This window comes from Bubalus kerabau, chromosome 7, assembly GCF_029407905.1.
Source record: "Bubalus kerabau isolate K-KA32 ecotype Philippines breed swamp buffalo chromosome 7, PCC_UOA_SB_1v2, whole genome shotgun sequence".
Taxonomy (NCBI): Eukaryota; Metazoa; Chordata; class Mammalia; order Artiodactyla; family Bovidae; genus Bubalus; species Bubalus kerabau.
In genome coordinates, this window is record NC_073630.1 from 9876169 (window position 1) to 9898199 (window position 22031).

The 22031-nt window shown below is 39.5% G+C and overlaps 1 protein-coding gene across 1 annotated transcript; it reads left to right on the top strand.

The window, feature by feature from the left end:
* Window positions 1–426: 426 nt before the first annotated feature.
* LOC129657378 (uncharacterized) lies at window positions 427–20967 on the top strand. Its single transcript, XM_055587556.1, has 5 exons — window positions 427–608; window positions 1553–1717; window positions 6883–7032; window positions 18355–18421; window positions 20787–20967. The coding sequence occupies exons 1-5, from the start codon at window positions 427–429 to the stop codon at window positions 20889–20891; spliced, it is 669 nt and encodes a 222-aa protein (XP_055443531.1). The 3' UTR covers window positions 20892–20967.
* The last annotated feature ends 1064 nt before the right edge of the window (window positions 20968–22031 follow it).

Consider the following 22031-nt stretch of genomic DNA (forward strand, 5'->3'; position numbering starts at 1 on the left):
TGGAGGGGAGTCTGTGTGGCTGTAAAGGATCACTGAGGTGATGGAAACGTGCTGTATCTTGACCGTTTCAATGTTAATATCCTAGTTATATTGTACTATAGAGAGATACTACCATCGCGGAAAACTGGTAAAAGGTTATAGACTCTGTGTTATTTCTTGCAACTGTGTGTGAACCTAGAGTTATTTCAAAGTAAAAATATTAATTAAGAAAAATCAAAGCGTCAGTCGCTCAGTCATGTCCAGCTCTTTGCGACCCCATGGACTGTAGCCCAGCAGGCTCCTCTGTCCATGGGATTCTCCAGGCAAGAATACTGGAGTGGGTTGCCATTCCCTTCTCCAAAAACATTGAAAGATAGGTGTAAAGTCAGGGAAACAAACATTAAAGCTTGTCAGCTATGGCATGAGCCTCACAATGTTGACATCATAATGGCCAGTGACCTGGACTACTACAGAATCCTCAGGCTTCATGGGTTTGTTCACAGTACTCTGCCGAGTATTGTAGACACACTCAGCTTTCAGTGCCGAGAATTGGGAGAAAAAAGGATTTTCACGGCAATCAAAACGCACTTTGAACTTATTGGTTGTCATTCAAGGTTTTACCACATCAGGTAATCCTTTAATATACTATTTTTTTTTATCATCAAAACAAACTGGTGTTCACAGTGAATTTTATTTTGTTTCTTCTAAGACATGAACTAATTTTTAACTTCAGCATGGGTTTCATGAAAAGCTACTGGCGTTCCTAAGATTCATACTGCGGAACACAAGTGAGCAGCTTTACATCTTCAGGGTGGGCCAGGGTGTAGGGGGACATTTTCTTGGCTTCAAGCCTAGAATTTTCTGTAGATCTATGAAAATATCTGCTCTATTTATCAAAGGATCTTTATGTTCAGTGTAACGTATTTGTTTTGATGAGGCAGTTCTATGAGACCTTAGCTCAATCAACGAATAACTAGGCACTGCCTAGTATTTAGAAACTTTTTTGATGTTTCCAGTATTATTTCGCTGATCTTAGAGAATTTTCCCCAAAATTTGAATATTGATTTAGATATGATTGAAGTCAGTTTTCCAGAATCCTCGGTTATCTAAAATTTTAGACCATCATGAAACCAAGTTGTAATTACTTCTTGGCAGATCTCCATATCTTTTTATCTCTAATAGGCCACACATTATCCTATTTTGTGTGGTTATTGGGTTTTTAACGTTGTCTGTTTTTGCCTTCCTGCCATCGTCTCTACCTTTGGCCTCTTGGTTCTCCTCTTCCTAAGAGTTCATGACCAGCTCCGCTCCTTTCTCTGTTCCCTGCCTCTAAGAGTCCGCATGCCCAAGGGCTTTGTCCTTGAACTTGTCGCCTGTCCGCATCAACTGCCCGAGTGACCTCATTTCTCTCAGTAACTTTCTATAGCTTGCTGATTCCTGGATTTGAGCTGTGAAGCCCTGTTTGGGAGACTGAGGCTTCTTTTTAAAGTTGTGTCGATCTTGACATTTAACATAAACCCCATCGTATATCTGACCAGTGACTCGTTGTTCTGTGGTGTTTGATGTTTTTCAGAAGCCCTTCCGTTGAGGTGGCCACCAAGAGGGAGAGTACTTCATCATCCGAGGGAGCCAACGGTACCCTGCTGATCCACAGCCCCGCAGAACTCAAAAGCGGCTGGAGGAAGCAGAAGCGGTACCTCTCCTCATTTAGTGATGCGTTGCCTATGTCTAATACCATGTGAGTACATATTACATGCTTTCCTAACTAGTATAAAATGGCACCTCTGCTAACCTTGAGGAAAATATGACAGGCAAGGTCTCTCTTCTCTGTGACTTAGATGATAAAAAAAGGAGAGGGGGAAAGGAGAGATTGCGTCGTGCTTGTGATACAAGGTAGATACCATGAGCATCATGAAGGGGACCATGAAGACGATGGGACCATATTTGAAAGGGGTTGTTCAGCAGGACCTCTCAAGAAGCCAGCCTCTAAGCTAGACCTGTGGCTTGAGAAGCAGCCTCCAATCTCAGCCAAGGCGGCTGAGCCTTCGAGGCTGAGGGAGCAGCAGGCTTTGACTGGGTGCAGCTGGGCCCCGTGGATGGGGTAGTTCTGGGAAGGCCAATGTGACCGGAGCCTAAAGTAAGGGGCATGACATTAGATATAACACTGTAGTCAGGGGTCCAGCCACACAGGGTCCCCACAGGCCACAGTAAGGGGTTAAAATACATGCTGAAAGGTGTTTAACTAGGATAGTAACCATATCTGACATATACTTTTTAGCAAAGCTTTCTGGCTATCGGAAGACGAGAGATTTTGGAGTAAGCAAGGGTGGAAGCAGGGAGACTAGTTAGGGAGGCAACAGTCCTGTGAACAGTATCAAGGACTTCACCCTGGGGTTGGTGGTAAAAACAAAAGATTCAGCCACACAGATGTGGAATATATGTTGGAGACAGAACCAGCGGGGTGCACTTTCCTCCCAACCCTCAACATAGATGCAACTAACACCATAGACTTGGTGGCTTAACAAAAGAAATGTGTTCCCTTATAGTTCTGGAGGCTGGAAATCCACAATAAGGTACCTGTATGATGAGGCTCTAGTGAGAGCTCTCTTCCTGCCTTGCAGATGGCTGTCTTCTCATTGTGTGCTCACAAGGCATTTCCTTGGTGCCAATAAGCCCACCATCCTACTGGATTTGAATCTTACCCTTTATGACCTCATTAGCCTCCATGACATCCTCCAAAGCTCATTTTCCAAATATAGTCTCATTTGCAGGGAGGGCGTCACTGTATTAAGGACTTTAGCAGCCAGGAGGGGCGGGGGACACAGTTCCCCCACTGCAGTAACCACAGCACTGAGTCCTTGTTCTTCACACAAGTTTTGGAAAAAGACCTAGAAGATCATTCCCACAGTAACATTTAGGTGTATTCATGATTATTATTAATATAAAATTTTTTTTTCAGAAGGAAATAACTAAAAAGAAATCACCTCCCGTGATAACAAACACATCTCTTCCTGTCATGCCTCATTCTTAGATGGAATATTGTATCCTGCCTTGAATCAATCTGTTCAAATTAATAATCTGAGTGTAGCACCTAGTTTTGCCACTTAGCCATAAGAAGAGGTGGGGACACTGAGGTTCCCTATTGCCTCAGCTCACCTTCAGACTTCAGTGGAAAACTCACTCATCTTGAGGCTGATGCCATAGAAATTAACACAAATGGAATAAATGGTTTACTAACTTCTCCCTATGCATTTGATGAGAATAAGTACATTTTAGTTTCTAGGTAATAATAAGGGGGATTTAAATATTTATTTCTTCACAGAGAAATTATATTTCTCCAATTGTGGGATGTTAATATTCAATTAAAATTATTTTGAGATTTTTTTTTAGTCATTTTTTCCCATATTACAAACATTAGAAACATCTGTTCTCAAGAATTAATCTCATGAATTCTTCAACATCATTTTGATATTCATTAGAATGCTAATAAGCTATCTTTCAAATAAAATGATTACTTTTATTTTTTATAACAGGATCTACTTTATAAATATTACGATATTAATACTAGCAGAGGCCTATGAAGAATTAACAAATAGGAAGGGACCATACATAGCCAACACCACTTCTAGACATCACTATCCTCACATTTAGTTGTTACAGAATACAGAAACAATAAAAAATGAATGTTATTTAGATCAAAAGATAATTTACTATTAACTTACCAGTGAAACAGCAGACAGTTACACACCATACCACAATCTCTATTTCCAAGCATCTAAAGGAACAGTCTTGTGTTGGAATAGGGGAAGTCTGCCTAGAATCCCAGAAACTCCACAAACCATTGGGGCTTACCTTCCAGTATGAGGAGAAGGGCAGAGTTAGAGATGGTTATATAACCTCACTGTCTCAATGGACTTGAATCTGAGCAAACTCGCGGGATAGTAAGGTCAGGGGAGCCTGGCATTCTGCAGTCCATGGGGTTGCAAACAGTCTGACATGACTTAGCAACTGAAGAACAACAACAAAGAGGAAAGGAGAGGGGTGTGGGAATCCGTAGTAAGGGATACACAATAAAAATTTTAAATGTAGTCCTCCTCTTCCTTCTCATCCTTCAGTCATTTTATATTAGATTCGTTCTAACTTGTGAGAGAATCTCATTAAGTCATGACTAAGGCTGAAGAAATACAATGAGACCCTAGGAGAATCCACTGCAGTATAAAGTTTTGTTGTCTTAAACATTTCCAAGCTGGCATCTAGCTTTGTTGGTATAGTGTCATGAGATTTATCATGTCAGTCTGCAAATTAAAGAACAATCCCGTCAGAAAGCCTGGTGGCTCCTGGAGAAGAGTTGAGGCTGAGGATAGGAAAGAGGAGAAGGGTACCTCAGGGAAGCTGAGGTCCACACCGATGGAGGCCAAGTGGGTAGGAGCACAGGCTCGTGATTTAGGCTGTCTGAGTTCAAATCCTGGTTCTGTTGCTTTGGGAAATTGACTTAACCTCACCTGTAAAATGGAGCTGCTGCTGCTAAGTCGATGCAGTCGTGTCCGACTCTGTGCAACCCCATAGATGGCAGCCCACCAGGCTCCCCCGTCCCTGGGATTCTCCAGGCAAGAATACTGGAGTGGGTTGCCATTTCCTTCTCTAATGCATGAAAGTCAAAAGTGAAAGTGAAGTCACTCAGTCATGTCCGACTCTTACCGACTCCATGGACTGCAGCCTACCAGGCTACTCCGCCCATGGGATTTTCCAGGCAAGAGTACTGGAGTGGGGTGCCATTGCTTTCTCCTAAAATGCAGCTACTAAAGACTACTTGGTGTAGTTGACCATTAAATGAAAAAAATGTTTATAAAAGTCTTAGAACAATGCTCACTATATGGTAAATACTCAGTGTTACTGAAGAATGCAAACCATGCTCTGGGCTTTTGGATAACTCCTTGATTTGGTTTCAAGGGAGTGAATGATCTTGGCGCTTCACTTCACTAAGAAGAGAATTATTGAAATGCCTTTTCCCAGGTCAGTGTATTTGGACGGTTCCACACAGTACCTTGGGTGTCAACACACTTAGACATCTACATGAGAAAAAAAAACCTATAAAACCCAGCAGATAGGCATCTCTCTTTCCCATTAACTGAAAGTCACTCAGTCGTGTCCTACTCTTTGCGACCCCATGGAGTATACAGTCCATGGAATTCTCCAGGCCAGATACTGGAGTGAGTAGCCTTTCCCTTCTCCAGAGGATCTTCCCAACCCAGGAATCGAACGGGTGTGTCCTGCATTGCAGGTGGATTCTTTACCACCTATCAGGGAAGCCCTCTTTCCCATTGGGCATATATTTTTAATTTGAAAATGCTTTTAGAGTTACTATATAGAAAAATAATTTTATTTGATAATTGTGTTTCATAAAATCTTCAAATACACAGGCACGGGGTAAAAATGTTGAAATCAGATGTAGAAAAAACCCACCTTGTATTGCAAAGCAGATTTCCATCATATTTATATTCATAGTGCCCACTGAATCAAGATTATCCTTCAAGTGGGCTCCCTGCAAAATTATTTTCATTTCATAAGTCCCATTGAAGAGTTGGAGCTTTAACTGTTCCCTGAACCAGAAGAATCAAAGGCATTTCTGCACACGAGGTATCTCGGATCTCATTCTACATTTAGTGTGTCTACATGTGGTTCTGAATTGTAGAAGTTCCAGAGCTGTGCACCCCAGTTACCTCGGCATCTTTCATAGGGCTTGTAGCTATCTAAATCTCAGGCCCGCCAAGAGTTAAATTTGTGAATTAACCAAGAGATATGGTGGTTTCCATGTTAGAAGTCAAAAGAGAATCAGCAGAAACTGTCAGAGAGCAGATTCATTGGTGACCTTCTGACTCCCCAGAGGTAAATGGGAAAGATGTCTCTCATCTATGCAGAAGACATCCTGGCCACTGATCTGAGGTTGACTGACTGACTGATTGATTGAGTTTTAAGTTGGGGTTCAATTTGTATGCTAACAATTTTTCGGTTTTTACCTATAAGAGAAAATGTTATGAACAAAATTTACGAAAGGAAATTTAAAATAACCTATGCTAGAAAATAAAACATCTTGTTTAAAAAATTAAAGTTGAAAATGTATTTTAAATCTCTCTAGTCTAGCCTTTATTATTATTATTTGGTCTCTGTTAAGGAAATAGTTGTGTAACTATTTTTATTTTTATTTTTTTTAGTTCTACCAGTTTATTGCTACCAACCCGTGACCCTCCACCCTCATACACACATGCTCAGTCATGTAACCCCATGGACTGCAGCCTGCCAGGCTCCTCTGTCCATGGACTTTTCCAGGCAAGAATACTGGAGTGGGTTGCCATTTCCTTCTCCAGTGTAACTATTTTTATAAACCATATATCATGCATGTATTTTGGTTCAGCCTCTCAATACTTTTTGACATATGCAAGACATGAATGAATAATAAACTAATTATAATAATTACAAACATATTTGTATATTTTCTACATTTATATTATTATAATTATAAAATGCTAAATATTTACATTTATATAAGATTTATTTTTAATATAATATATAATAATAAATATGAGACTGATAAATGAGTTAATGGTTCTCTAAAAAAGCTCTAAGATATAAAGGATGGTCTATACTCATTACTTAACATTCAGAAAATGTCTATTCCCACCATGAAGGAAGTGTTTTCAGGGACTTCCTGGACCAGCCTCCGCTGAACACGTATTTTTGAAAAGGTCTATCAAATGCCTAGCCACGCCATCCACAGTGAGAAATAGAGATGAAGGAGGCATGCTTGGCCCTCCAGCAATAAGAAACACCATCTTAGCATGAACACAGCTGCTCCCATTACGTTTCAGAAACAAACTAACAGAGGCATTATTTGGTTCTTTCCAGGTATAAAAAGAACGTTAAGATAAAAGATAAAACACCACTGAGCACCACATGGACTGACAACCGTATACACAAGGCTGGTGAAGCCGGCGTCGTTGCCAGAAAGTCCTTTGTCCTGGGCTGGCCCACGGTGAACTTTGTGGCCCCCTCCAGGTGAGACCTACAGCTTGGTGTCCTGGATCTACGTGGGTTCAAAAGGAGGACATTTTAATCTGATTGTCTATTAAGCCAGTGACTCACTTCTTGACTGACCATAATGACACATACGGGCTTCCCTGGTGGCTCAGTGGTCAAGAATCTGCCTGTAATGCAGGAGACTTGCGGAAGACCCGCCCACTCAATCCCTGGGTCAGGAAGATCCCCTGGAGGTGGAAATGGCAACCCACTCCAGCATTCTGCCTAGGAAATCCCATGGACAGAGGAGCCTGGCGGGCTACAGTCCATGCGGTCACAAGAAGAGTCAGACACGACTGAGTGACATAAACAACAACAAATGACACATATGCCTTGTACTTTTCCCTCCTAAAAAGGTTTTCATGTGCAAATGCATGCATATGGATAGTAAATAGTGGAAATGACTGGAGTGATTTCCTTTGGTTTTGATCAGTGGTTTTTCAGATGGGCTATGTGAGCTCCTTGGGAAGCCAGATCCTCTTGTGTTCATGGTATCCTTGTATGAGGAAGGAGGATCATGAGAGCAAGACTCTAGGACCCCTCACCAATATCCTGCCCTCAATCCAATCCCGATTATCTTTCTTGAAAAAGTACAATTATATTTGAAAAACTGACTTTATACTCCCAAATTAATTCCCTTTAAAATGGGACTTAATTATACACATAACATTAATTGTGTCATCAAATAGTAGGTTGCCTGAATTGCTGTGTACAAATAATCTTATTTGGTGTGTGTAGAAGGGTGACAATAAAACAAAGCTACGATTCCATGGAGTACAGGTCAGTTTTCCAATTACATTCTTAGACTGGAGTGAGGATGGGGAATGTGACTATCCCAAGTTGACAGTCCCGGGTTCGCCAGTGCCATGAAACATTCACAACTGCCATTTGGAACAACCATACCCCGTATCTCAGTCTCGTGCGCACACTGGGCCCTCCTCACACGCACTTGACACACTTTCTTGTCCTCCTCACCTGACCACCAAGATCTCTTGTATCATCAGAGAGCTAAGACAACTAAAATGCTGCCAAGTGGTAAACTGACTAAATGCTAGAATTCAGCTGTTGACTTAATGAAAACTTTGAAAGCTTTTGGGGAAGAAATATGTATTTGTATCATTCTCTGTATGTCTGCTTTCCATGACTTATTTCTCTAAAGATCCAGTTCCTATTGCTTAAACATCTTTTCCATGTTTTAAGTGAATGGAAGCAGTTTCATTTGGGAATGTGCAATTTCTGATAAGGGAGTGTCCAAGAAACTTTTTTCCTAGTGAGGCTAGAAAGGAGGAAGCCAGGTTTACACATGTTATTTAGGTTTAAAAGCTGTGTGAGAACATACACGGCATTCATAACAATGCCTGACACCTAGTGCTTTGGCCATTTGCTATTTTACTCTTCTGCAGGTTGCCATGAGTAATTAGCAGCTGTGTTCGGGTATATATGCAGGTTGGGAGCTCAGGGGGCACTCTACTTCCTGGTGAAACAGTTCTTGAAATGGGGATGGGGGGTAGGAGCAGTGTTTTGGTAGGAATATAAAATGTGGCAGCCATAGGAGAACATACATATTCTGGGTATATATCCAAGAGAAATGAAAACTTACATCCACACAAAAAATTTATACACAAACGCTCATAGCTGCTTTATCCACCACAGCCAAAAAAAAAAAAAAAAAAAAAAATTGGAAATAGCCTAAGTGTTTATCAACTAATGAATGTATAAACCAAACCTGGTATGGGGCCTGAGGATGGAGGAGACTGGGGTGTGACTCCTTAATGCACACAGGGTTTGCCATTGGGTAGTGAAAATATTCCAGAAGTAGATAATGGTGATGGTTGCACAATCTTGTTAATCTACCGATGATCACTAATTGTCAGTTTTATGTTATGCATAATTTACCACAATAAATAAAATTTAGTAAGTGATAAGTCTGTGTATGAATGAGCCTAAAACATTTTCAGCTCTGGATAATTAAATGCTACACAAACTTTAGCACAGAAAATGCTAATCTTTAACAATTTAGCAGTAGATTGATCTGCATCAGAGGATCATAGTAATGAAGAATAAGTTTCCTAGAAACTAATTTCATATATTACAATTTACTATATGGTACACACATAAAGTGGGCTGGAAGAAGCACAAGCTGGAATCAAGATTGTGGGAGAAATATCAATAACCTCAGATATGCAGATGACACCACCCTTATGGCAGAAAGTGAAGAGGAACTCAAAAGCCTCTTGATGAAAGTGAAAGTGGAGAGTGAAAAAGTTGGCTTAAAGCTCCACATTCAGAAAACGAAGATCATGGCATCTGGTCCCATCACTTCATGGCAAATAGATGGGGAAACAGTGGAAACAGTGTCAGACTTTATTTTGGGGGGCTCCAAAATCACTGCATATGGTGATTGAAGCCATGAAATTAAAAGACACTTGCTGCTTGGAAGAAAAGTTATGACCAACCTAGATAGCACATTCAAAAGCAGAGACATTACTTCGCCAACAAAGGTCCGTCTAGTCAAGGCTATGGTTTTTCCAGTGGTCATGTATGGATGTGAGAGTTGGACTGTGAAGAAAGCTGAGTGCCGAAGAATTGATGCTTTTGAGCTGTGGTGTTGGAGAAGACTCTTGAGAGTCCCTTGGACTGCAAGGAGATGCAACCAGTCCATTCTGAAGGAGATCAGCCCTGGGATTTCTTAGGAGGGAATGATGCTGAGGCTGAAACTCCAGTACTTTGGCCACCTCGTGCGAAGGGTTGACTATTGGAAAAGACTCTGATGCTGGGAGGGATTGGGGGCAGGAGGAGAAGGGGACGACAGAGGATGAGATGGCTGGATGGCATCACCGACTCGATGGACGTGAGTCTGAGTGAACTCCGGGATTTGGTGATGGACAGGGAGGCCTGGAGTGCTGCGATTCATGGGGTCGCAAAGAGTTGGACACGACTGAGCGACTGAACTGAACTGAACTGAACACACATAAAGGACTAAAATATTGTAGGGTTTTTTCCTAATAGGATACTCCTGTTTCTGAGATAACATAGTTCCATCCAAATGCCAATTCCTAAGTATGATTTAATCTGAATAATCATGTTCTTTATATCTGAATAGCACTTCTACCTATAAGAACACTCAGGTATAATTAATCCTTTTCCTGTTCTGGAAACTGAGGCACAGAGTGGTTCAGTGACTTGCCCATGATTACACAGCTTGCATGACACCTGCAGTTAAGTGTTTAGATTTCAAACCAACTTTTTGTCAAGTTTAACATCTACTTCTCATCACTGTAATATGGTTTAACAAAGAGAGACTCCATATCAAGAGCCTAATTATGAAGAGGGTACAACTTACATATGCATACACATTAGTTAACAACTGGCTGCTGATATTTTTTTTAATCTGGAATAGCACTTAATATGCTAATACAAGTCTTAATATGTTAGTGTGGAGAAGGCAATGGCACCCCACTCCAGTACTTTTACCTAGAAAATCCCATGGACGGAGGAGCCTGGTGGGCTGCAGTGCATGGGGTCGCTAAGAGTCAGACACGACTGAGCGACTTCCCTTTCACTTTTCACTTTCATGCATTGGAGAAGGAAATGGCAACCCACTCCAGTGTTCTTGCCTGGAGAATCCCAGGGACGGGAAGCCTGGTTGGCTGCCGTCTGTGGGGTCGCACAGAGTCGGACATGACTGAAGCGACGCAGCAGCAGCAGCAATATGTTAGTGTAAGTATTTTATGTAATTTTTCTCCCATTTTTTAAGATTGCAGTTTTCCTGAACAAAAGGAAAAATGGCAGTCCTTCCTTCAAAGGTATTTTGACAACAGTATACGTATGTTAAATCTTTAATCCATGATAGAAGAATGCAAATCTCTTCAAGGCAGTGCCCCCAAACTGTGTCCTTCTCCCTGGTAGGAATTGTTAGACTCCCCTCAAGTAACTTCTTGTTTAGGTTTATCCTGACTGCTGCTGCAAAGAATGTTCTCTCATTTACACGTATGCTCTGCTTAGCTTTAAGGAAGTTCTGTGTGTCACTGTCATCTTTCCTTTCTCTCCATCCTAATGGTTGGAACTAACATTATTCTCAAAACATATGTAAAATTTCCATAAGTGTAGATTACTTACTCTAATGAAAGATTCCCAAAGCAAATGCCACGTCCTGTCCTTGAACCCAGGAAGGCCCTGGGCCCGCCAATCTAGGCAGGAAAACTTTGAGGATTGGATCTGCTGCCCAAATCGCACATAACAAAGGCGACCTGTTACTTTCTGGGTCATATCTTATTTTCCTGAAAATATTTTTGCATATCTTCTTCCAATCCCTAATTTGATTTTACTCAGTTTATCTCTCCATGCTTTTAAGAATAATAACAAGGGCTTCCCTGACGGCTCAGTGGTAAAGAATCTGCCTGCCAATGCAGGAGATACAGGTTTGAGCCCTGATAGAGGAAGATCCCCCATGCCGCGGAGCAGCTAAGCCTGTGCACCACAATTAACTGAGCCTACGCTCCAGAGCCCAGGAACCGAACTGCAGCTACTGAAGCCCACGTGCTCACAACAAGAGAAGCCCCTGCAAGGAGAAGCTCGTGAACTGCAGCTAGAGCATGGCCCCCACTGGCCACAGCCAGAGATGGGCCTCCACAGCAACACAGACCCAGCACAGCCGAAAATTTAGAAATTAAAATAAGGCGAAATAAAAAAAATAGATATTAAAAGAAGAATAATAACAAATAAGGGGCTTCCCTGGTGGTCCAGTGCAGGCGCCTGGGTTCAGTACCTGCTCAGGGAACTAGACAGATCCCACATGCCACAACTAAGAGTCTGCATGCCACCAGTAAAGATCCTGTGTACCACAAGGGAGACCCGGTGCAGCCAAACGAATTCAATAAATAAATTTTTTAAAGAAAATAATAACAGTATTTAAAAGATTAGCAACATTGATTGATTTGAAAATAAGCTAATAGCTAAAGCTAATTTGTCTACCCTATCCTGGGTTATTACTGAATTTTATTAGGTACGTCAATCTAGCCAAAGAGAAGGATCAATCAGAAAGCATTCCTCTCCAAATCTTCACTGAGGACATCAAAAACAGTGCATGTGTAAGTATTTTTAAGATCAAAAATTAAATTCCAAGTTCTCAACTTAGCAAAATGAAACTGATGGGAGATATACAGAAGAGATAGAGAGATGGGGTGGGTAGGAGGGAGAACAAAAAAGAGGAGAAAGAGAGAGGGGAGTAATTTAGCAAGCACTGTGTGGGAACACATATTTTCCCGTGAAAAGATGAGTGTCATTACATTGTGGTTTGGATTGTTTCCACTGTTTTTTGTTTTGTTTTTTCCCCCTGTGATGTTTTTATTTGGAATAATTGTAACTTACAGAAAAGTTAAAAAAATAGTGCAAAGAACACACCATATGCCATTTACCTAAATTCACCTATTTATGAACCTTTTGTTCCATTTGTTTGATCCATTTATTTGTCTCCTCTCTCTCTCTCTCTCTCTATATATATATATATATATATATATAAATATATATGTGTGTGTGTGTGTATCTAACTATTTTTGAGGGTCATACGTACACCATGCCCTTTCTCCTTAAATAATTAGGTATGTCCTAAGAATAAGGATAGTCTTTCATATAACCGTCACACAGCTATGACCTTTGGTAAATTACCATACGTGTAATACTTTAATCAACCATTTACTTTTCCATTTTGTTAGCTGATCTCAATAATGCCCCTTTCTAGCACAGGATTAAGAGGAAGGTAATGCTAAATGCAGAAGACTTTTTTTTTTTAATTTTATTTTTAAACTTTACATAATTGTATTAGTTTTGCCAAATATCAAAATGAATCCACCACAGGTATACATGTGTTCCCCATCCTGAACCCTCCTCCCTCCTCCCTCCCCATACCATCCCTCTGGGTCGTCCCAGTGCACTAGCCCCAAGCATCCAGTATCGTGCATCGAACCTGGACTGGCAACTCATTTCATACATGATATTTTACATGTTTCAATGCCATTCTCCCAAATCCTCCCACCCGCTCCCTCTCCCACAGAGTCCATAAGACCGTTCTATACATCAGTGCCTCTTTTGCTGTCTCGTACACAGGGTTATTGTTACCATCTTTCTAAATTCCATATATATGCGTTAGTATACTGTATTGGTGTTTTTCCTTCTGGCTTACTTCACTCTGTATAATAGGCTCCAGTTTCATCCACCTCATTAGAACTGATTCAAATGTATTCTTTTTAATGGCTGAGTAATACTCCATTGTGTATATGTACCACAGCTTTCTTATCCATTCATCTGCTGATGGACATCTAGGTTGCTTCCATGTCCTAGCTATTATAAACAGTGCTGCGATGAACATTGGGGTACACGTGTCTCTTTCCCTTCTGGTTTCCTCAGTGTGTATGCCCAGCAGTGGGATTGCTGGGTCATAAGGCAGTTCTATTTCCAGTTTTTTAAGGAATCTCCACACTGTTCTCCACACTGGCTGTACTAGTTTGCATTCCCACCAACAGTGTAAGAGGGTTCGCTTTGCTCCACACCCTCTCCAGCATTTATTATTTGTAGGCTTTTGGATCGCAGCCGATCTGACTGGTGTGAAATGGTACCTCATAGTGGTTTTGATTTGCATTTCTCTGATAATGAGTGATGTTGAGCATCTTTTCATGTGTTTGTTAGCCATCTGTATGTCTTCTTTGGAGAAATGTCTATTTAGTTCTTTGGCCCATTTTTTGATTGGGTCATTTATTTTTCTGGAGTTGAGCTGTAGGAGTTGCTTGTATATTTTTGAGATTAGTTGTTTGTCAGTTGCTTCATTTGCTATTATTTTCTCCCATTCTGAAGGCTGTCTTTTCACCTTGAAAGGTCTTTCATTCTGAGGAATATCTGGATAGAACTGAGCCAAAAGGGATGATACTTTGAAAGGATCAGCAAATCTCTACCTCATTTTGTTTATGCTACTGGGGGGAAAAAATCATACCATTAGCCCCAGTTATTTGCATGTAATTTGATTTCTGAAAGTGTAGTGCTGTAGCCTAGACATTTGTGATGAAAAGATATTCTGGATGTTTTTTTTATGATACTTTGTTCTACTGTAGTTTACAGTAACTCTAGATGACACACAACAGTATTTGAAGGTAGAAAAAGGAAGTCATTTAAGACAGTTATTTCCTGGCCAAGAGCAAAGCCAGGCAAAATCCAATTTGTTCCTGACCACCAGATAAATGCAATGCCGGCAAGAGATGCATCTAGAGGGTTCTCATGCAGCAAAGCACACTTTCGTCTCCGCCTACTTTGATTTGTGACAATGGGTTACATTCAGAATTTTTCACCTAGAAATTTTAAAAAATCAACTTTATTTATGTGTAACTTACACAAAATAAACATTTCTGATGTTCTTCATTCCTGAAGATTCAAGTTTCCTTCTAGTACTTCCTTTTATCCTGGAGAACTTTCCTTTTCTTATACATATCTGGTACCAACAGATTGTCTTAGTTTCTTTCACCTGAAATGTCTTTATTTCACCTTCAGTCTTGAAGGGTATTTTTGCTGGATATAGAATTTTGTTTGCAAATGTTTTCAACACTGTAAAGATGTTTCACTTTTAGTCTCTGTGTTTTCTGATGAGTACTCTGTGCTCACTCAAACATCAACCCTCTATGTGTGACTTGTCATTTTTCTTCAGCTGCTCTCAAGATATTCTCTTTAGTTTTGGTTTTTAGCTGTGTAGCTATGAAGTGTCAAAGCATGGTTTTCTTTTAATCTACCTGTTTGGTACTTTCTGAACTTCTTGAATTTATAAATTTATGTCTTTCACCAAGTTTGAGAAATTGTAGTCATCATTCTCTTGTATTAATTTTCTATAAATTGCCTTCCTATTTTTATGGAGCATTTTTTAATGTGTTGTGTGCTCAAGAGCTATTATAAACACCCTGTTCACTGGCAGTTTAGAATGGAACTTACATTTTAAAAATTTTCAATCTCATTTCCTAGATTAATTGGTTTTATTTAATTGATTCATTAGATTTCAATCATGAAAATCTTAGTAATCATGACACCTGACAAAAAGAAAGTAATCACTGAATAGTAGTTAAAAAAAAAACTTTAATAACCAGTTCTCATTCTAATTTTACTAAAACTGACTATGTAATGACAAATAAATAAATCCATATTATAAAAGCACAACTCAGGAAGACCAAGATGGTACTTTTTTTTAAACTATCTTTCCTCCATTATGGAAATAGCCTTAAGGTGCTGAGGGTAGCCTATGTGCCCTTGTGGAATTCTCAGTCTTTCTAGTTCTTGCTTAAGCTATTATATTTTGTGTGCCTCAAATCCTTTAACAGAAATATTTGTTTTACTGAAATGCTTTCTACTAGCTTCATGTTATATAAAGGAATGGAAATAGATTATAATTAGGGGATTATATTCTATATACAAGCATTTTACTTTGTCATTACCTGAATTATAAGCTTTGCCTTTAGAATATAGATAACAATATAACAATAATTATTGACTCACTTGTTTAAAAATGTTTAATTTATAGCAGCTTTTCTCGCTTCTTTTTTGCAGTCTGTTACTGTAACAGTGACAAATTCAGACACAGTGAATGATGTTATCAATATGTCACTTTCAAAGCTAGGAATAACTGTAAGTTACCTGCAAGTTATTTTTAGTTAAAAAACCAACTTTGATTTTTGAGATTTGTGTGTGTATGTGTATGTCTGTGTTTGTGTATAATGTATCTATTATCATAAGACAGCTGATTATTTCAGATAACTCCATCATATTTGGTAGAATTTGAAGGCAGCCAAACTATATTAATAACCTATGTGTGTGTTAGTCACTTAGTCATGTCCTACTCTTTGAGAGCCCGTGGATTATAGCCCACCAGGACGCTCTGTCTATGGAATTCTCCAGGCAACAATACTGAAGTGGGTTGCCATTCCCTTCTTTGAGGATCTTCCCAACCCAAGGATCATACCTGGGTCTACCATATTGTAGGCAGATTCTTTACTGTCTGAGCCACCAAGGAAGCCCCTTAATAATCTATACAGATGTGTTATTTGTGTATTCCCATTATAAATTTTGTGTGAACTGAAGTCATAGCACAATGAAATCAGGCTATAATTTTACAGTTTTAAGGAAAAAATGTATTTTTATTATATATACACACACACACACACACACACACACACACACACATAGACAAGAAAATATTTATGATTCTAAATATTTCCTCCTCTATTGGATTATTCTTTTTGTATCTTCTTTCCTGATTCCTCCTGTCCCATCTCCATTTACCCTGATTGCGCCTGAGGACTCAATCTCAGTATGAGAAAATCCTAAATGATATGTTTTGTTGTAAATCTGATGTAAAGACCACCTGGCAAGAAGCTACATCCCCTTGATGCAGGTCCTATAATGCAATGGCTAATGCCTCTTGTGAACTGCTGAAGAAGACAAGTTCTGAATAAGACCATGGGTCTGGAAGCGTTTGTGTGCACATCTCTTTCATCTCATTTTGTTTTCAAGTGTCTGCTCTTTTATGTTTTGATAGGACTGTTATGCTTGTTAAACATTTTTTAGTGAAAGAGATGGCTATGTTTGAGGATGAGGGTTCAGAAGCAGAAAGAGGAGTGGAACATTCAGATGGACAGAACTGAACAAAGCACTTGTAAAGCATAGATCCTTATATAAAATTATATATATTTATATATATATATATACATATCAATGTGTAAAATGTACATATAAATATAATTATGAATACATATTTATACATAAATGTGAAAATGTCTTGCTATTGTGATATGACATAATTACAATATTCATATTTGTGTTTCTCAATGGTATAATAAAGCCCCTTAAAACCTCAAGACAGCCAGAATTTGGTATAAGACATCAAGATTTCTGTAAAAATATAATTTAATAATACATTTTAAATAAAATTGAATTCATATGCATTGAGTACAGCGCCCCTCTGCACTGATTTCTAATCTATATGATATTTATGCCCTGAATGAGAGTCAAATCTTAGAAGAAAGTGGCTTTAGGGATAAGGTTGGGGAGACTGATTAATGTTAGAACTCATTTTATTTCATTTTTGTAACTTTCCTTTGCTTAACGTGATCAATCTCACTAGACAAAAAATTTCTATTTCAGTGAATAACTAGGGTTATTTGCCTATATATATATATATATATATATATATATATATATATATGCCTGATTTATGGGATTCCATCATAGTTTTTCCAGTTTTTACCTTAAAAGAAAAGATTTTTATCAGCTCTCTCATTTCTATTCGCAATGCCATTTTAAGCCTATTTAGTCACATGTGTGTGTTTGTGTGTGTGATTGCGTCCACACCTGGGAGCTTACTTCCTTCATGGCAAGGCCGTGATTTTTAATCAGGAGTCAAAGGTAAGTGTAGTACCTAGTACCTATCACCAACAACTCTATTTCAAACATCTTTTGCTTTATCTTCTCCTGGAGGGCTCTTTAATTTAGCAGTCTTTGTAATTTATACTTGTTTCAAATGGGATATTCAGAATTCCTAGGCAGGGATTCTGCTGGAAGAAACTGTTTTCTACATCTGACTCCTTCTTCAGGTTAGAGTCCTTGTCCCTTCTCTCCCTTGAGTGGTGCTTGCCTACATCACAGCCAGTAGGCTGCCATCTACTCAAGGCCTCTTGGGCATCTGTCTCATTGTGTTAACAGTTGCTGAGCTAATGCTGCCTTTCAAGTTTTACTTTGTTCAGGAATAGTCATGGCAGAGTATGTGGCTTTCTGGACAACATGCTTGACTGGGCAGGGACATTTTAAGGCAAAAGCCAGAATTCTCCAAGGAGTCTCAAAACAGCAGAAAGCAGGATTCTTGAGATTAGACTTCTCTTCCATAGTGAAGAGAAGTTTTTTTTTAATTATTTTATTTTTTATTTATAATTTATATATTTATTTATAATTTTATTAAAAAGTACTATGTTTTGTTTTAATTCATGGACCGCCCACAAAGTGAGAGGCTGCCTGTGACTGCACTGTGGCTGCACAGATCCTCAGCCTTTATCCAAAAGGACAAGAATCTCAGTCGATCCATTGGAGGCTATGAGAGAGGGGCAGGGGCTACTGGAATCAGCATTGTTCACTCAAAAATTGTTGCCACTTCCACGGACCAAATAGCATTTATCCTGGCCCAAATTCTCCTTTTGAAAGTATAGAAATGCTAAGGAAATGAGTTCTTCAAGTACCTACTAGGAATATTTGCTGTGACACATAGTTCTTTTTCTTTCCAAGGGCTCTGAGAAAGATTACCAGTTGTGGATCAGTTCTGCTGAGAAAAAGACTTCATATCCACTTACTGGTAAGTGTCAGGGAAAACCTAAGATGGAGCTGGTTGGGATCCAAATTGTAACTTTAAAGTCTCAAAGTAATGGTTGATCAGTCTTAAGCTTAAATGCCCTTAAACTGAAAATCTCTTGCAGTATTCATTTATACACGTCTTAAATAATTCTAAGCACCTGCTCTCTCCCAAGCACAGATAGCATCTCTTCATGCAGCAGCTTATGGTCTATTTGGGAACAGCAGTGTGGATTTTTCTTCTTTACTTTTTCCACTTGACAAACAGAGTTGTCTTGAAAACAATTACTTACTTACTCTCTATTTACTCACTTAGGTAGGAAAGCAACACAAGCGGGAATTTCTTTTGCTCATACATTATTTTTCATATTCCAGTCTTGACGTTCTCAGTTCCATTTCCTAACTACTGAGTTGTCTCTATTTCGTGATCATCTTCTAAAATCCAGCCATACCTCTGCCCTCAAGTACATTTATTTAATACCTATTCTGTGCCCAAAGCTTTTCTCAGCATCATAAAGAAAATGAAATAATCACAATCAGACACTTAGATTCTTCACTGACTAAACCACCTGCATGTGCTTTGCTGTTTCTCAAGCTGAGTTCACTAGCACTGCTCTTGAAATTTTTGATAAATAGACTACATCTTTCCTAAAATAGTTATCATAGCAAGTTAACTAAAAATAATAATGCACATTCTTGGATGAGCAAATCTGTCAGGGGTGGTCAGTGAAAAAAGGAGGAATTAAAACAAGGGCAAAGACAAAATCTGTAGTGGAACCTGCAATATAGTCATGGTGACAATGACTTCCACTAGAAATCTTAGAGCACTTCCTCTTTTAACTTTTTTCATCTGTTCAACAATCCTGTGAGTCTATTACTCTTTCAAGTGATCTGAGGAACATTTTCATGTGGTCTGAAGAATCTAAACAACTAAGTTTTTTCTGTGATATGTATATTCCCAGTCTTGGAATACATAGAGTCACCAAGTATAAAGCTGAAGACAAAACCACCTCACCCATTTCATGTGTTTTTCTTGTCTTGTTGACATCCTTGTAAAAGTCAGTCAGCAGTAAAGTGAAAAAAAATTGAATATTTAAACATATTTAGTTTAATAAAATGCATTAATTTAAATAAGACCATGTAGATGACAACTTCTAAGCTTAGAACAGCCTCAAACAGCATGGCTGGCTCTGAGGACTCCTAAGAGGCTGTCTTTCATGCTGCTGCCTCAGCAGTCATTCTGAATGCGCTTCTTAACATGTTCTCAGCTCACAATTATGGATTAGCTCCTGGTTATCCTGGTGACTTGGTTGTATTTTACTACTCTCACAGAAGCTTCTTTTGCCTTAAAGGATGGAAGTCGCTGTGATTCTTGTTCTGAATAGAGCACTGACATTGTGTTTATGCCAGATGTAAAGCACAAGCAAGAACTCCTCCAGTTGCATTTAATAAATCAGAAACAAAAGAAAAGGAGCTTTCATGCAATTCTTTAAAGATGGAATCCACAGGACAGCACAGGGTCTTAGAGAATTCTATGGAGAGGAAGCAATTTATAGCATGAAAGAGCAAAACAAATCACTTGGCAGGCAACTCCCGATGATTTCTGGTGTGGTTTTCCACTCTGTAAACACCGTTTTGCACTTCTGGGTTTTCTCGGCCGTGCAGGCTTGTCTCTGATCACTGTCTCGTAGGAAACCCCTTAGAGGGAAGCAGCAGCGGGAGGGAAACATTAAGGCAAACCACCCCACTGCACTCTGCCTACTGAACTGACAAAAGGAAATGGAAAATCTGTTAAACTGACATGTGGGACAGAACACTGATCAGAGCCATTCTTAACATACATAGTCCGATTATTTTAAAAATATTAAGCACCAATGCTTATTAATATATTTACTTTGATCCTTATGAGTCTATGTGTGAGGGTCAGTGTTTCAAAGGAGGAATGTTAAGGCTAGCATTTTGCCTAAGATGTACAGGTGTAGTGTGTCAAGGCAGAAACTAGAAGGCCATAAATATTCTCAGATGGAAACACAATGAAAGTCAATATTGTGCAATTCACTGATGAAATGCCTTCCAAGCCAAGCAAGGTGTCTAAAAACATTTTTCTTGTTATGTTTTAAACTCTTCTGTTTGGGCACCTGCTTTTTGCAGCGTGTCCCCTTGAGAGAGTGCACATTGTGCTTACTCGGGAGTCACAGCCTTCTCTACCCAGAAGCCCCTGAAGGTCAGCAGTCACACCATTGTGGCATACTCGCTCATGGTACGGTGGGTTTGATCCCACCCATCACCATCGGTCTGAATCTGTATTTAGCTTTTTCTCCATATAGGTCATGAACATCCTTATGGAATTAAACTGAGCTATATTCCAGGTACTGGGCTGCTGCAGCAGGAACTGGAGGGCTCCACTTCTGCTTCTGCCCTCCAGGAGGCCTTCCTGGAGGGGCCCCAAGAGATCCAAGACCAGTTTATCCTGAAACCCAGGCACTCAGCCAGAAACCAAGCCAGGAATCAGCGAGGGAAAGGTGAGCCCCTTCCCTTCCTGCAAGTGGCTTCTCTTGGCTCTTGTCTCTACTCCTGAAAACAAACTGTTGACGTACAGACAGTTCTCCATGTGGGGCTGGAGGGCAGTATAGGCAGGCACCAATTCCACCCAGAATCAAGTCCAGAGAAGCCCCAAAGGTCTGAAATCAAGACCCAATTCACTTCTAGGAAGGCTTTTTTTTTTTTATTATTAAATTCCTCTAGGTAGACAGCATAGCACTTCCTACATATAGTTATGTATTCACACATCTGTGTGGGCTTTGCTGGTGTCCTAGATGGTAAAGCCTGCAACACAGGAGATCTGAGTTCAATCCCTAGGTCAGGAGGATCCCCTGGCAAAGGGAATGGCTATCAGCCACACCAATATTCTTGCCTGGAGAATCCCACTGACAGAGGAGCCTGGCAGCCTACAGTCCATGAGATCACAAAGAGTCGGGCATGACTGAAAAACTTAAAGACACATACATAAACACACATACACACACACACACACACACACACACACACACACGCATCTATGTATCTTATTAGAACATGAGCTTCTTATGGCCTGGAAACACACGTTCCCTATCCCAAGGTTTTGTCTAGTATCTCGGGCCCCTCACAGGAGGTGCTTAGATGACTGTGTGGCTTAGAGAAGACCCAGAATCTATTCTGGGCTTAGGCTGAAGTGGACTTGGACATTCTGGTTAGACTTGAACTCTCTCTCTTTTTTTTTACATTAGTATATTTATTGAAGAAAATATATTTCAAAAAGAACAGTAAACCATTTGCTATTTGCTAGCAAAATTAATTGTCTCTCAGTGTATTTTGTAATTATGAAAGTCCAAATGCTCCTGCATATAGTCTATAAGCAGAGAAGGTAAATTATCAAGCACCTTGGTCAAATATCTATTTATAGAAAATCTAATATTCGGTTTTAACTAGTTTAAATTAGAGTCTTGCAATATAATTCAGTTATCAATATTCTTATTTTTCCTGTCAGTAAACTGAATGTGCTAGTTCTCTTTGGGGGAAGACTGTAGTTTAAATTAGGGTCTTGCAATATAATTCAGTTATCAATATTCTTATTT